The following is a 15,527-nucleotide window of genomic DNA, read 5'->3' as shown; positions in this document are numbered from 1 at the left end:
TCAAATCCTGTGCATCCCCGTTTTTCCCCCTTTTGAAGATATTGAAGTTCGGAAAATAATATTTATTGGAATAAAAATGGTCATATCTCATAAACGAATGAATAGAATAACTAAATTCTTTCACTAAAATACGCGTTTCAATTAGTTCTAGATCTTTGTAGAAGGCGTAGAATTTGAAATAAAAAAGTAATGCGCAAAATATCAAATTTTCATGGACCACCCTACCCTGCATCATTGAAAACGCCATAGCAACGGCTACAGTAGACTTACAAGATTGGCGTCTTCGGCAAAGTTGTTCAAAATTAAACAAAGAACACTTAAAAGCGTTAAATTGCAAAGCATAAAATTTGGCAAACATATTTCCGTATTTTGTTGGACCACCCTAATGTCACTGAATGTCAAAATGTAGTCCTCATCATATGTAACATTTTTGCCTCAGCCATTTTTGTTCTAAAAAATCATCTTCATAATCGAAATATTCATCTAATTTTGCGGTCTGGCCCAATGTGGCATTGTATTGAAATGAACCAAAGATAACCTGAGTGGCAACGAAGGGAATGAAAATAACTATTTATGGTACAAGTTTAGAATTTGATTTACACCACTCGTATCCGAGATAATTTAGTCAATGTATTAGATATCTGTGTTGTTTCTAGCATATTGCATTTTTTAGGTGAATGAATGGAAGGATTTTGGAAAGCAGAAGATTTTTCACGTTATGAAACAGAAAGTTTTTTGATAGGAAATAATATTTCCGAAACGATCACATTCTGTTGTTATGAAACATGAATATTATATAGTATGACAGAAAAAAAAATTAAATTTTATGAAAAAATAAACATGTTTTATCTTTAAGGCCCAAACGCAATGATAACGGAACGGCAACGGAAAGCGGAACCGGTTCGCCAGCATGAACTATTGCATGCTTGTCGACTCAGACTTGGTTCACTTTCGTTCGTTGACAGCTCAGTCAGGATGGTGTGATTCATGCTGGCGAACCGGTTCCGCTTTCCGTTGCCGTTCCGCTATCATTGCGTTTGACCCTTTAGACATTGCTTCCCAATGTCTGTAATCTTCGCAGCAACTGGTCTACTGCTCGAATCATATGTTTTTTGTTTACTATTGGTAATGACAGTTCGATGTCTTCTATACTAGATATACCACTTGCCAGCAGCTGGAAGTGGGTACAACTTTTCAACTCGCTTTCACTTCTGAGTTCCACATATGTTATGTGTTACTATGCCAATGACCATTTTTGCATGTGTATATCGTGTGGCAGGTACGAAGATACTCTATGCCCTGGGAAGTCGAGAAAATTTCCAACCCGAAAAGATCCTCGACCGGTGGGATTCGAACCCACGACCCTCAGCTTGGTCTTGCTGAATAGCTGCGCTACCGCTACGGCTATCTGGGCCTCGTGTTTGCTCCTTGTATAGCTACAATATTATTTAGATCCCTTTGTTATTTCAGTTTGATATCTTTTGAGAGACCTTCCAATACGACCATGAACAAACTTTCAGTTTTACCTTCGAATGTGAAAAATTTGTACCTTTTCTCTTCAAGATGTTTGAATAGCGTATCGTGTATTTTTGTGAGAAGTCGAACTTTTGTTCACTAGAGAACTCCATGTTCGAGTAATCTTCTGTGACGTTTCCATGGTATATCAAATATCTTCGCGAAGAATATATTTCTTGGTACAGCTGACTTTCTCTTAGCCAACTTACTTTACTAAAGTCCACACTCGAATAATGAGAACGTTTGAAATCTAGTGATACAATATTCTGACGAAAATTTCACAGTCGTGAAGCTACAATTTTTTGAGAAGATGGCCTCCAAAAACTGTAGCTGCACGACTGTAATCCTAATACTTTTCAACGACCCGGACAAGGTCAGCAAACCGGGCAGCCAGGTGCGGTTCATCGGGCTGGTGCTGCTCCCATTGTTCGAAGCCCTCGGCGAACTGCTGCCGGAGTTGACCGATCTGATCATCACCCCGGTTCGGGTGGCCTTGGATTACTACAAGTAAGTTACGGGGGTTCATCACGCTGAGACTCTGGGTAATGATGCTTATTTTTTGTGGTTTGTAGGAAGCTGAACGACGTGGCGACCAGGGCGCGTCGCTCCATTGCCGAGGCGGAGCAATCGTCGGAGAACAACAGTACGGCTACGACGGGAACGACGGGAACCGCCACGGCCGGAACCGGAGTCAGCAGTGGAACGACTACGGGCGGAACGGGAACCGGATCGGGACCGGGTACGGCAGGACTGGGAACCAGCTCAACCGGGTCGCCGCAGTTGCCACGGTCGCAGAGCGGCATCAGCGTCAAGTCCAGACGTAGTATCCCCTCGCAAACATCCGCCTCTAGAATCTCTGTTGATGAGCCTATTTTAATTACAGCCGAGCTGCACGACCTTCCGGAGGGCAGTGAGAGTGGAGACTCGGAGACGGCCACCGAAGTGGATGTGAGTATGGGTAGAAAAGGGGGGTTTTGGCAGTTTACAGATGTTGGTGCGATACGGTACCGGAGCTTGACAATTGTTCAACGTTTGACGGCGTGAGCTATATTTTCAAAGATTCAGCGATACATTGCTGAACTACACTGTGTTACACGTGTAACGACACCTGTTGATCATTACTTCTACATTGTTGTTACTTCAGTCTCATTAGTACGTAGGCACTTGAAATCTGAGCTTCTGATGAACGGTTCAGTAATCTAAATTACACTACTTCTAAACATGAACGTCTGGGTCTACCCTTCACAGTAATGTCATGCTGGGTTCCTAACGCTTACTTACAGATTTCGTTCCCGTCCATCGTAAATGATGACCATCGGATCCCCACTTTCATTTTCGAATTTCTGTTGTACTCCAGATGCGATGATACTTGCAACCTCTGAGTGTTCTCCGCTGATACAATCTACTTTTTACTACATATCTGACTCCCGAGATATTGCATGTTCACTTCCAACGATCAATCGATTAGATCGAGTCGATTACGTTGAAGAATAAAAGCGGTTAATGATGGGGTCGGACAAGACGTTGGAACCGACGGATTTTCCAGGGATACCCTTTCGTGTTAAGATACACTACACATGTTCTCGTGACTGCGCCAGTGAAATACTTGATCGTAGTCCATGAACATCAAGTAGATGCACTTGGATTTCGTTGACTTGCTCCAAGATGATACTGAGCGTGACAACGCAGTCCACACCAGATCGTCTGATACGGAAAACTTCTCTCGTATCTGGTTCAGAAGCATCTCGACTATTATGCGATCGACTACTTTTTTTTCGAGAACTTGATGACGAAGTGCTTGAACCAGCGTTTCAACGGATCAGCAGGATCGGTATGCAGCCGTCCGGTTTATCGTCTGCATCGGCTAGAGCGTCTGACAACGCTTGATTGTCTGGTATACAAGAGCGTTTTACTTGCTTTCGCTCCTCGGATTTTCGCCTGTTCTATCGCGACTTTAACATTTCTACGCCTTCTGCCTTCTATCTCTGGCTTCTGTCTTCTGTCTTCTGTCATCTATCATCTGTCATCTGGCTTCTGGATTCTGGATTCTGGCTTCTGGCTTCTGGCTCCTGGCTTGTGGCTTCTGTTTTCTGTCTTCTGTAATCTGTCTTCTGGCTTCAGGCTTCTAGCTTCTGGCTTCTGTTTTCTGTCTTCTGCAATCTGTCTTCTGTCTTCTGGCTTCCGGCTTCTAGCTTCTGGTTTCTGTCATCTGACTTCTGTCTTCTGGCTTACTTGGTTCTGGATTTCGGCATCTAGTTTCTAGCTTCTGGATTATGGCTTCTGGTTCTGGTGTCTGGCTTCTGACTTCTGGCTTCTGTCTTCTGGCTTCCGAATTCTGGCTTCTGGCTTCTGACTTCTGGCTTCTGACTTCTGGCTTCTGACTTCTGGCTTCTAGCTTTTGGCTTCTGGCTTCTGTCATCAAGCTTCTGGCTTCTGGTGTCTGGCTTATGGCGTATGGCTCCTGGATTTCGACTTCTGGCATCTGTCTTCTGTCTTCTAGCTTCTGGCTTCTGACTTCTGGCTTCAAGTTTTTGGCTTCTGACTTCTGGCTTCCGACTTCTGGCTTCTGCCTTTTCCCTTCTGTGACTTGCATTCTGTCCTAAGCCTAAGCCTCCTGCATTAAGCCTTCTGTGTTCTACCATCCATCTTCTGCATTCTTTCTGCTATTTTCTGTCTTATTTCTTCTGCTTACTACTTTGAGCTCTATGCATTCTGTCTTCCGTTTTTTGCATTCTGCCTTCTACTTCTGGCTTCTGGCTTCTGTCTTCATCTTCATCTTCCTCTAGGTGTCATCCGTAAGCCACTGCTTCCTCTGGGTGCGAAGTTCAGCGATGACTGTGCTCTTGATGGCGATCCCCCTTGTTCTTCTACGCTGCCACCTACGGGAATGTCTGCAGTGTGAGTCCTATCGTAGAACCTATTTACTGTGGCACCTTCCCGTAGGCGTGTGTTGAAGCGTCTGTATCCATGCGATACGCCTACATGGATTGCGCCAATAAGTAGAATATGGTCGGACACAATGTACGCATTGAGTTGCACACTTCGAAAAGGCTCCGGCTTCGCTTAAGCTTAGCTATGGCGTCTTCGCTCATCTCTCCGAGACCATGACGTATCATAATGCGTTCATAGTCCTAGTTATCGAAACCAATCTTCGCATTGAAAACGCCTGTGTGGACCTTGATATCATCAAGATCCTGGAATTCCTCTAGATTTCCTCTGGGAACTTTTCCAGAGTTCCTCGTGTAATTCATCCGGAGCTCCTCGTGTAATTCGTCCTGAGCTCCTCCAGGATTTTTTTAAAAACTTTCAGAAATTCTTCCCGACTTCCTCCGACAAAGTCCTCTGGATTTCATCCAGCAATTCCTCGTAAATTTCTCCGGATTTCTACCGCAAATTATTACAGAATTCTTTCAAAGTTTCCTCTGGAGTTCCTCTAGCAATTCCTCTAGATTCCATCCAGTAATTCCTGGAAAGTTCCTCCGGAGCTCCATCGGTAATTCCTTCAAATTTCCTCCATAGTTTCTTCAGAAATTTCTCCACTCTTCCTCAAGCAATCACCTCGGAGTTCCTTCAGAAACGCATCCGAAGTTTCTCCAGGAAGAACTTCGGAATTTCTACAGGAATGGCTCCGAAGTTGCTCCTGGAACTGCTCCAAAGTTTCTTCAGGAATTCCTTTGAAGTTTTTCTAGGATTTTGGAGTTCCTCCATGAATTCACTGGTAATTCTTCTCGAGTTTCTACAGAAGTCTTTCCTGAATTCCTCCAGTGTTCTTTCATCAAATCTTCTGGATTTTATTTCATCCGAAGTTCCGCCAGAGCTTCACTGTTTATTCTTTTGGATTTTTTCATAGTTCCTTTTGGAATTTTTCCGAAGTACTTCCATAAATTTCTCCAGCGTATTTCTAGGATTATTTTTGTAATTTCCCCATGAATTCATTCGCAGTTTCTCAAGCAATTCTTCCTGAGTTCCTTCAGCAATTTCTCCAGAGTTCCTTCAGGAATTCCTTAAGAATTCTACCAGGAATTCTTTCATAGTTCCCCCGGGAATTACTTCACAATTGCTCCGGACATTTCTCCAAAATTTTGTTTTCTAAGTTCTACCAGTAATGCCTACAGACGTCCTACAGGAAAACCTCCAGAGCTCCGCTGGGAATTCTTGCAGAGTTCCTGCGGGAATTCCTTCAGAGTTACTCCAGGAATTCCTGCAAGAATTTCTTCAAAGTTTCTCCAGGATTTCGGTATTTTTCCAGGAATTCCTCCTGAATTTCTTCAGGCATTCTTTAGAAGTTTATCCAAGGCTTCTTCAGGAGTTCTTCTAGAAACTCCTCCAGAAGTTCTTTCAAAATTCCTTTGGAGCTCCACCGGCAATTTCTTCGGCGCTCCTCCAGAAATTCCTCGAAGTTCCTCCAGAAATTCCTTAAAGTTTTTCCACCAATTCTTTTGGAGATCATCCAAAAGTTTCCCTAGAGTTCCTTGGGGGGTTTCTTCCATAGTTCCTTCTGGTATTGCTCTGGAGTTTCTCTAAAAATATTTCGCAGTTCCTCTAGCAAATCCTTTGAAGTTCATCCAGGAATTCCTTTGAAGTTTATCTAGGATTTTATCCAGAGTTTCTCCAGGAATTCATTGGTTATTCCTTTCGAGTTCCTACAGAAATTTCTCCTGAATTCCTTCAGTGTTCTTTCATCAAATCTTCTGAATCTTTTTTATTATTTCTTCCAAAGTTCCTCCAGAGCTCCACCAGGAATCCCTTTGGATTCCTTCATAGTTCCTTTTGGGTTTTTTTCCGAAGTTCTTCCAGAAATTTCTCCTGCGTATTTCTAGGATTATTTTTGTAATTTCCCCATGAATTCATTCGCAGTTGCTCTAGCAATTCTTCCTGAGTTCCTTCAGAAATTTCTCCAGAGTTCCTTCAGGAATTCTTTAAGAGTTCCACCAGGAACTCTTTCAGAGTTTCTCCGGGAATCCCTTCAGAGTTGCTCCGGGTATTTCTCCAAAATTTTTTTTCTAAGTTCTGCCAGTAATGCCTCCAGACGTCCTACAGGAAATCCTCCAGAGCTCCGCTGGGAATTCTTCCAGAGTTCCTGCGGGAATTTCTTCAGAGTTACTTCAAAGTTTCTCCAGAATTTGTTTCGGAATTTCTCCAGGAATTCCTCCTGAGTTTCTTCAGGCATACTTTAGAAGTTTCTCCGTAGCTACTTCAGGAGTTCTTCTAGAAATTCTTACAGAAATTCTTTCAAAATTACTTTGGAGCTCCACCGGGAATTTCTTCGGAGCTCCTCCAGAAATTCCTTAATTTTTTTCTAGTAATTCTTTTGGAGATCCTCCAAAAATTTCCCCAGAGTTCCTTGGAGGTTTCCTCCATAGTTCTTTCAGGAATTTTTTTTGGAGTTTCTTTTAAAAATATTCCGCAGTTCCTCTAGCAAATCCTTTGAAGTTCATCCAGGAATTCCTTTGAAGTTTATCTAGGATTTTATCCAGAGTTCCTCCAGGAATTCATTGGTTATTCCTCTCGAGTTCCTACAGAAATTTCTCCTGAATTCCTTCAGTGTTCTCTCATTAAATCTTCTGGATCTTTTTCAGTATTTCTTCAAAGTTCCTCCAGAGCTCCACCAGGAATCCCTTTGGATTCCTTCATAGTTCTTTTTGGATTTTTTCCGAAGTTCTTCCAGAAATTTCTCCTGCGTATTTCTAGGATAATTTTTGTAATTTCCCCATGAATTCATTCGCAGTTGCTCTAGCAATTCTTCCTGAGTTCCTTCAGCAATTTCTCCAGAGTTCCTTCAGGAATTCTTTAAGAGTTCCACCAGCAATTTTTTCAGAGTTCCCCGGGAATTACTTCACAGTTACCCCGGACATTTCTCCAAAATTTTGTTTTCTAAGTTCTACCAGTAATGCCTCCAGACGTCCTACAGGAAATCCTCCAGAGCTCCGCTGGGAATCCTTCCAGAGTTCCTGCGGGAATTCCTTCAGAGCTACTCCAGGAATTCCTGCAAGAATTTTTTCAAAGTTTCTCCAGAATTTGTTTCGGTATTTCTCCAGGAATTCCTCCTGAGTTTCTTCAGGCATACTTTAGAAGTTTCTCCAGGGCTTCTTCAGGAGTTCTTCTAGATATTCCCACAGAAATTCTTTCAAAATTACTTTGGAGCTCCACCGGGAATTTCTTCGGAGCTCCTCCAGAAATTCCTCGAAGTTACTCCCAAAATTCTTTTGGAGATCTTCCAAAAATTTCCCCAGAGTTCCTTTGCGGTTTCCTCCATAGTTCCTTCAGGAATTTCACTGGAGATCCTCTAAAAAATATTCCGCAGTTCCTCCAGCAAATCCTTTGAAGTTCCTCCAAGAGCTTCCTCAGAGTTCCTCATGGAATTTCTACGGAATTCCTCCGGGAATTGGTTCTCCATCGGGAATTGCTTCGGATTTCTGCCATACTTCCTCCTGGAATTCTTCAGAGTTTCTCCAGTGATTTCTCGGCAATCCTCCGGAGTTCAACTCTGAATTCTTCAGGAGTTCTAGAGTTCTGGTGTCCTTCCGGAAAATCCTACAGAGTTCCTTTGAGAATTTCCCTTTCCGTTTCTTTATCAGACCCCTCCTGCAATCCCTCCGGAGTTCTACCAGGAATTTCTTTATTCCAGAAATTCTTCCTTCCAAATTCTACCGGAAATTGCTTCGATTTTTTTCCATAAACTCTTCCGAAATTCTTTCAGCTTCTGGATTTGATTCAGCAATTCCTCAGCAGTTCTCTTGCAGCTCCACCGGGAAATTCTTCCGATTTCCTTCATAGCTTCTACAGGAATATCTCCGGAGTTCCTTTAAAAAATACCTTAGAGTTCCTACAGGAACGCATCCGGAGCTCTTGTAAGGTTCGCTCCTGAGTTCCTTTAGGATTTTCTCAGATATCCTCCAGTAATTCTTCCAGAGTTCCTCCGGAAAGTCCTTCGGAGCTCCAAAGGTAATTCCTTCAGATTTTTTCCGTAGGCCCTCCAGCAATTCCTCGGGAGTTACTCAAGGAATTCCTTCGCAGCTCCTCCAGGAATTCTCCCGGGGTTACTCCGGAAGTTTATCTGATTTTTCTTCAGACTTTCTCCGGGACATCCTGCAAAGCTCCTTCGGGAAAGCGTCCAGATTTGATCTGGGAACTTCTCCAGGAATTATTCCGCAATTTCTCAAGGAATTTCGTCGCAATTCCTGTATGCATTCCATCGGAGCTCCTGAATTGTATTGAATTTTTGTATGAATTTCTATGCCTGAAGGATTCCTGAGTGCAATTTTTGAAGGAACTGATTCAGAAGATGTCCCACGGGTAAATTGTAGAGAAAATAACAAAAGGAAAAAAACATAAAAATCGCACTTTTGGCTTCTGAAGGTTCTCTGATCGATGACATCCGAGAAATGGTAATGTGGTATATTTGGTTGCTAAGCTCACCATTTGGCTTCATTAAGGTGTGCATTCGGATATTGCTAGTGGAAAGCAAATGCTGTTGACAGTAACAATTCGATTTTCACCTCATAACACGCTTCATCTGTTTCGCGATCGCTTTGTTCTGCCTCATCGCTGCAACGTTCTTCGGATTTGGACCACCGCACTTCTTGCCTATCAGCCACATTCACTCATAACTTTTTCAATTGACGAGTCAAAATGCTCTCATATCCGGGTTCATTCAACGTCCTGATGTCCTTGGTGAACAGATGTTCGATACGCACCTCCTCACTGCTTCTGATGTTAAAAGGCCCAAGTAACACAACATGTCTCATATAAATCACAATGACTTCAATATGACTAATGAGAATGTTCTGTTTCATAGCGAAAAAACTGGAATTCATACTTATATATGACTGGAAAAGCGCAGAAGGTGGAGCTTGTGCAACATATTTTTGTTGTCAAAATTATGTATCATATGGGTTTAGGTATACATAATTATGTATTATACTTTGTCCAACAAATCATTAACGCAACAAAATACTGAGAACATTTGGTAGTGGAAATGCATTGGATGGTCGACAATGAAAAATGTAAAAGTGCAAACATTGACAAGCCTTCATTTTTGATTTCATAACTGTTATTTAACACTAAATTAATATGCGAATCAAAACTTATGGTGAAATATGCACTTTTACTTCGAAAAAATCAATTCGCCCTTATAAATCGTTCAATATACATTTTTCGACATCACGCCAAGTAAATATTTCCAAAAAGGATTCATCACATTTTGCAAATTAGTTCATTATTTTGTTTTCTAATACTACACTGAACTTTTACTGAACTATTATTACTTTTTTCAAAGCTTCAGAATAAAAATCTCATCGTTATGGTAAATATTCAAAATTAAATTCAAAAATTAAAGATGGTCCCCTTAGACACACTGCATGACGAGTGTTTTGGGAAAAGACAAAAATTTCATTGCCAATCATTTGCCATTGTTTCATTCAAGGCAGTGAAATGTTTTCAGGGACAACTAGTGTGATCATAAATTTACAGTGTGATATGAGTTTGATAAATCACTGGAATAAAAACACGTAAGCCCTGCATGAACACAACTGTATGCGAGTTAGGTAATTCCATTGAACCTTTTTCGTACTAAACATTGGCAAACAACCACCACACTCTATTCATTCATATAAATTGATAAATCGGCATTTAGAGCATACCTTAAAAATAATAATTTACTCAAAACATTTGCTTAAAAGTATTCAGTGGACACCATATGGCGAATTTCTTAGCTGGCAGTGTATCATCCATGCTATCAAAAGTATTAAATGTCACTTTTGTTGCATTTGTTTTATAGACAACTAGAAAAACTTATATTTGACTGAAAATAAACATAATTTGTTTATTCATAACATGTTTGAAAAGAGTATATATTATGACATACATGTAACATGAATATGACATATTGAGACTGTTTATTTGTCGTACATGTCTAAACCAACCAAAATAAGACATATAACCAAACACATGTTTTGATAAACATAAGAAGACAAATATAAAACATAATATGGTTGAAACATAGTAAACATAATAAGAACATTTTCAGCAAAATGGTGGATTTGTATTGCAAAACAAACTATATGCCTTAGTGGAACATCTCCATTCAAGTTCAATATTGAAAGGTTTAACAAAACAAAATAGCGACTTACGTGAGACATGATATGTTTCAAAAACTTTCTAGCAACCATTGTAGGACAAACTGTGTATTTTTAAATTTGGATTTATGTTTTCGGTGTTACTTGGGGGACTACTCAGGCTGTACTATCAGCTAAGTACGCAACCCTCAAGCGGTTTTTGTCATGGAAGCGTGGGATAGGGACTTCTAAGGAACAGAGCCATATTGAACTCTCGTTCTCGACTCACCATTTCACATCCCATTTTTTCATGTAATCCGTTAGTTTAGGTTATCGATAATTTTACAGCTACATAGTTTTGGGTCAAACCCAAAGTACAAATGTCCAAGTATACTGCCCATAAAAGCATATCAGTCCCATGTCTGCTGGATTTCCTAATTATGCGTTTATGGACAGTATAGTGCTTACAAGTTTTCTGTACTTATGGGCATCTTGAATATGCGAACAATTGCTTCGCATCTTGACAAACCCTTCGAAGTGGCATTAGCCAAACTTGGCAGGAGCCTTAATTTCTTCGCTCAGGCTTTTAGACAATTGTACCCATCCGCCTTTGTTGAAACCGAGTTATATTTGCCGTTTAAGGTGAGTTTGAAATTGTTGATTGAACTGGTCTTACATTGCTAGACATGATTCTAACGCTTGTTTGAACTACTAATCAATGACTAAGGACATTCAAAGCCCTACCAAGTCAGGACGTCAGTAAGGTTCTTTTTCCGACGGCTACTGCCTTATCGCTTCCGCCGACTTTGTCCACACCACAGACAGAAGACTAATATCACGCTCATTCTCGTCCCATTCTAGGTTGCGGAGAAAACGTCCCGCTTCAAGGTGGACACCGAGAGTAGCCACCGGAAGCAATCGCACCCGAGTTCCCGCAAGGGGAGCCGCGAGAAGCGCCCGTCGATGATCGGCGAGTACTACACGACAGGTACGCGCATTCGTGGCTCCCACGGCAACATTCAGCATACTAATCGAACGTATTTTGGTTCAAATCGTGCCATTAGCTTAGACCAGTACAGTAACAGCCGCCGAATGTCCGACGGCATCCAGATACAGACGGTGGTGTCCGATAACAGTGTTTACTATCATCAGCGGCAGCACCGTAGTCTGGAGCATGATTCCATAGGCGGCGGTGGCGGTATGTACTCTTCGTCGGACCGCAGCACCAGTCTGAACAGTAGCAATGAGCAACAGCAGTTGCTGCAGCAATTACAGCAGCACACGCAGCAACAACAGGGGCCATTTCAATCTAGTCACCATGCGCATTTTCACCATCACCATCACTACCAGCAGGCAGCGGCTGCTTTGCATCAGCTGCGGGCCGTTCAAGACTGTGAGAACATGAATATTAGCGTACCTTCGACGACGACGACGGCAACGGCTGCAGCGGCAACTTCGGGAAAGTTATATGCGAATTTGAATAACAACAACAACAGCAGTAACAATAACAAAAATATCGGCAAGAAGATGAACTGGTGTCAGCAACAGAAGCTGGAGAAGATAAGGAACGCGAGTAACAACAATAACAATGGAGGAAGCGCAGGAGAAGAAGCAAGTAATTACGGAACAAGCGGTTCAGCGGGGAAAGGTGCCAGCGCAGGAATCAATGGAACGAATGGAACTGCGTCAAAATCAATCATATCAAGACTGAGACAGCTGACGGGAAGGCTGAGCTTTAATTTTGACTCGAAGGAATCGAAAAAGCTCCAGTCAACGGCTGGAGGTGATGTAGTAGACGGAGGTGAATCGCTCCAGATGGATGGATCGGGAAAAGGAGGCAACGGTGGTTGTCTACAGAAGAAGTCTCGTCTGCTGGAAAAGTCGAAGACTGTTGATGTTGGGGGTTCGGTTGCGATCTGTGGTGGAGGTGAAGGATTGGGAGAGTACTGCTGTGCCGCCGGTGTAATACTGAATCAACCAAAATCAATATCGCCTATTCTTATGCAACACCGGAACAGTGATATTATAAGCTCGATCAACACGGCGCGGAACCGAGCCTACAGCTTGGACGTACCGATCGGTCGCAACTGTTGCCGGAGTTTGAGTGGTAGTACGGCCGGAGGAGGAGGTTCCAGTTGTGGAGGAAGTCATAAGAGTTTGACGTTTTCGTTGAACAAATCACTGAACGAGGAAGCGAACGATACGACGATAAGCTCTGGTGGCGCTGGTGGTTTACGCCAGCCACCGTTAGATGACGCTACCAAAAGTGGTGGCAGCATAAGCGAAACCATTTGACAACACCCTTACGAACCATCACTGCAGGGCATCCTGCTGGCTTCGAGCTCACTTCAGACGGATTCTCCAACACCACCGCCATCGTCCAGGCAGTCTCATCAGTTGCTACCAGCGAGCAGCAGCTCCGGCGGAAGTAACCCACAGCCACCACTTCTGCAGTACAATCGAAGACAATCTTCGCAGGACGGTTCAGGACCGGGTGGTGCAGCTGGATGTCAACGGGCTCCCTACGCCGAATCGGAGTCGATTTCATCCAAACACACTTCGGTATTAGTCAGCTATTGGGCTTGTCTAACGGAACGGATGAGCTCACTGATCTGCAAGTGCTGCGAGCGTACACTGCCCCCGGCGGAGAGCGTCTGAAATCAGGGGCACTGAGGGGCGGTCGAAGCAGCTGGAGAGGGGTGCAGTGCTGTGAATGGTTCGGGCGAGAATGGGACCTTCCTCGAAGTAGGTTATGTTCGATAAAATTAGCTTGAAAATTTCGATTGCAGCGCTCCTGCAATTTTTATAGATTAGAGAATATACTAACTAAGCAAATTGACCAAAAAAAAGACAAGTTCAAAAAGTGTTTGAACCACAATAAGGACGCGAGAAATCAATTGAAATACTCAGTCAGTTTGGAACCATCTTAAGCCAATCACATTTCGAATGTTAATCCGACAAAAAGCGAACATATCACTTTCTACTGTTCTAATGACAACAAACACATACATTTAGCCAAAACGAAACGTCAATCCGAATTTATGCACCTGTTTGACTCATTCGTCGGTCCCACTAAAGCACTGAAACAAAGATAGAACTCTGACTATACGATATAGGCATTACGGTGCATGACGACAACTTAAGGCCCCGTATTTCTCCATTAGTGCACGAAATCTAAACTTTTGAGCGATCCAATGACAAAACACAACCTCCTGGCTTTCGGTTCTACCGTTCGAATAAAAGTACCTTATAACGTGTTTATAGAGAGCTAGTAACTTTTCCTTTTACCCTCATATACGCAACACCCGTTTCAAGTGCGATCCGGCTGTTGAACTGGTCGACAAACGGATTCCGCCTAACTGTAGTCTATCGACCTAACACGCAACGGATGAGTAGGCGACGGCGCTCCACAGAGCCGTCAAATAATATCGACTTTTACTAGCGGTAGGCTGAAACACGGACCGGCTACCGGACCTAGATATGATTGGAAATTCATGTTGCAGGCAACATTATAAATAAATTTGATGGATGTACAACTCACCCACACTTACAACTACTAACAAAAAGTATAAACAATTATCTAACGGGGCGGGGTACTCACGCTGGAGGTGAACTGATGTGGCGGACCCGCAGTGGGACGAATGGTCAAAATTGAGAATTTTTCAATAGTGCGTTGAAGTGTGTTGGTGTCGGATGATTTAATTAAAAAAAATGGTACATTAGGTGACCAGAAAATAAAGCTAGGAATGCCGCCACGGGTGGCGCTGTAAATTCCATCGTTTCTATTTGACAATCTTCCAATATGGTGTCTTCCGCAAGAGGCGAATCTCGAATCCGTTAATCCAAATATTTTTAAAACTTGAAGTTCTAGGCGGTTACAAAGTTTTACAGAATTTTGTACATAGATATAATTAACAATTTTGTAGAGGTTTTAAAACTTAAAAACTCGACAGTATTCAATTCGAATCCTCAACAGGATTCTGTTCCAATATCCGACAGGATTCGGTTGGAATTCTTTACAGGATTCTATTCGAATCCTTGAAAAGATTAAGTTCAAACCCTTGATAGGATTCTATTCGATTCCTCGATGGAACTCTGTTCGAATCTTCGACACGATTATGTTTGAATCCTCGACAGAATTCTGTTCAATCCTTTAAGAGAATCTGTTCGAATCTTCTAAAGCATTCCGTTAGAATTGTCGACAGGATTCTGTAAGAATCCTAGACAGGATTCTATTCGAATGGTCGACAGGTTTCTTTCCGTATCCTCGACAAGACAAGATTCGAATCCTTAACAGGATTCTTGCTCAGGATTATTTCAGAAACTAGAGCAGGATTCTCTTAAAATTCTTAGCAGAATTATCTTAGATACCTTAGCATGATTCTCTCTTAGAATCTTAGGCAGGATTCTCTCAGAGTCATGAGCAGGATTATCTCTTAGAATTTTTGGCAGGATTCTCTCAGAATTCTGAGCAGGATTGTTTCAAAGTCTTGAGCAGGATTCTCTCAGAGTCGTGAACAGAATTGTCTCAGAAACCTGAACAGAATTTTCTCAGAGTCCTTAGCAGGATTCTCTTAGAACCCCTAGCAGGATTCTCTCAGTCACTCGAGCAGGATATTTTCAGAATCTTGAGCAGGAATCTCTCAGAATCCTGAGCAGGATTCTCTCAGAATCCTGAGCAGGATTCTTTTAGAATCTTGAGCAGGATTCTCCCAGAATCTTGAGCAGGATTCTCTCAGAGTCTTGAGCAGGACCATCTCAGAATCCTGAACAGAATTTTCTGAATTTTCTCTTATAATCCTTAGCAGAATTTTCTCAGAAACCTGAACAGTATTTTCTTCAAGTCCTTAGAATCCTGGGCAGAATTCTCTTAGAATCCTGAGCAGGATTCTCTCAGAATCCTGATTAGAGTTTTCTCAGCGTCCTTAGCAGGATTGTCTCAGAATCCTTAGCAGG

The 15,527-nt window shown here is 42.3% G+C and overlaps 1 protein-coding gene across 1 annotated transcript; it reads left to right on the top strand.

Annotated features, from left to right (window-relative positions):
* The first annotated feature begins 1,825 nt into the window (after window positions 1–1,825).
* LOC110677659 (high affinity cGMP-specific 3',5'-cyclic phosphodiesterase 9A-like) lies at window positions 1,826–13,834 on the top strand. The gene is made up of 4 exons (XM_021848593.1): window positions 1,826–2,022; window positions 2,088–2,335; window positions 2,399–2,463; window positions 11,433–13,834. The coding sequence occupies exons 1-4, from the start codon at window positions 1,826–1,828 to the stop codon at window positions 12,864–12,866; spliced, it is 1,944 nt and encodes a 647-aa protein (XP_021704285.1). The 3' UTR covers window positions 12,867–13,834.
* Window positions 13,835–15,527: the final 1,693 nt, after the last annotated feature.

The sequence above is a fragment of the Aedes aegypti genome, chromosome 3, assembly GCF_002204515.2.
Source record: "Aedes aegypti strain LVP_AGWG chromosome 3, AaegL5.0 Primary Assembly, whole genome shotgun sequence".
Taxonomy (NCBI): domain Eukaryota; kingdom Metazoa; phylum Arthropoda; class Insecta; order Diptera; family Culicidae; genus Aedes; species Aedes aegypti.
Note: the sequence above shows the minus strand (reverse complement) of the source record. Positions and strands in the feature narration are given on the sequence as shown.

Coding starts and splice junctions, on each gene's coding strand:
- LOC110677659 (XM_021848593.1), top strand. CDS start 1,826: ATGGCCTCCAAAAACTGTAGCTGCACGACTGTAATCCTAATACTTTTC. Junction 2,023..2,087: donor GTGGCCTTGGATTACTACAA/GTAAGTTACGGG, acceptor TGTGGTTTGTAG/GAAGCTGAACGACGTGGCGA. Junction 2,336..2,398: donor CATCAGCGTCAAGTCCAGAC/GTAGTATCCCCT, acceptor TTTTAATTACAG/CCGAGCTGCACGACCTTCCG.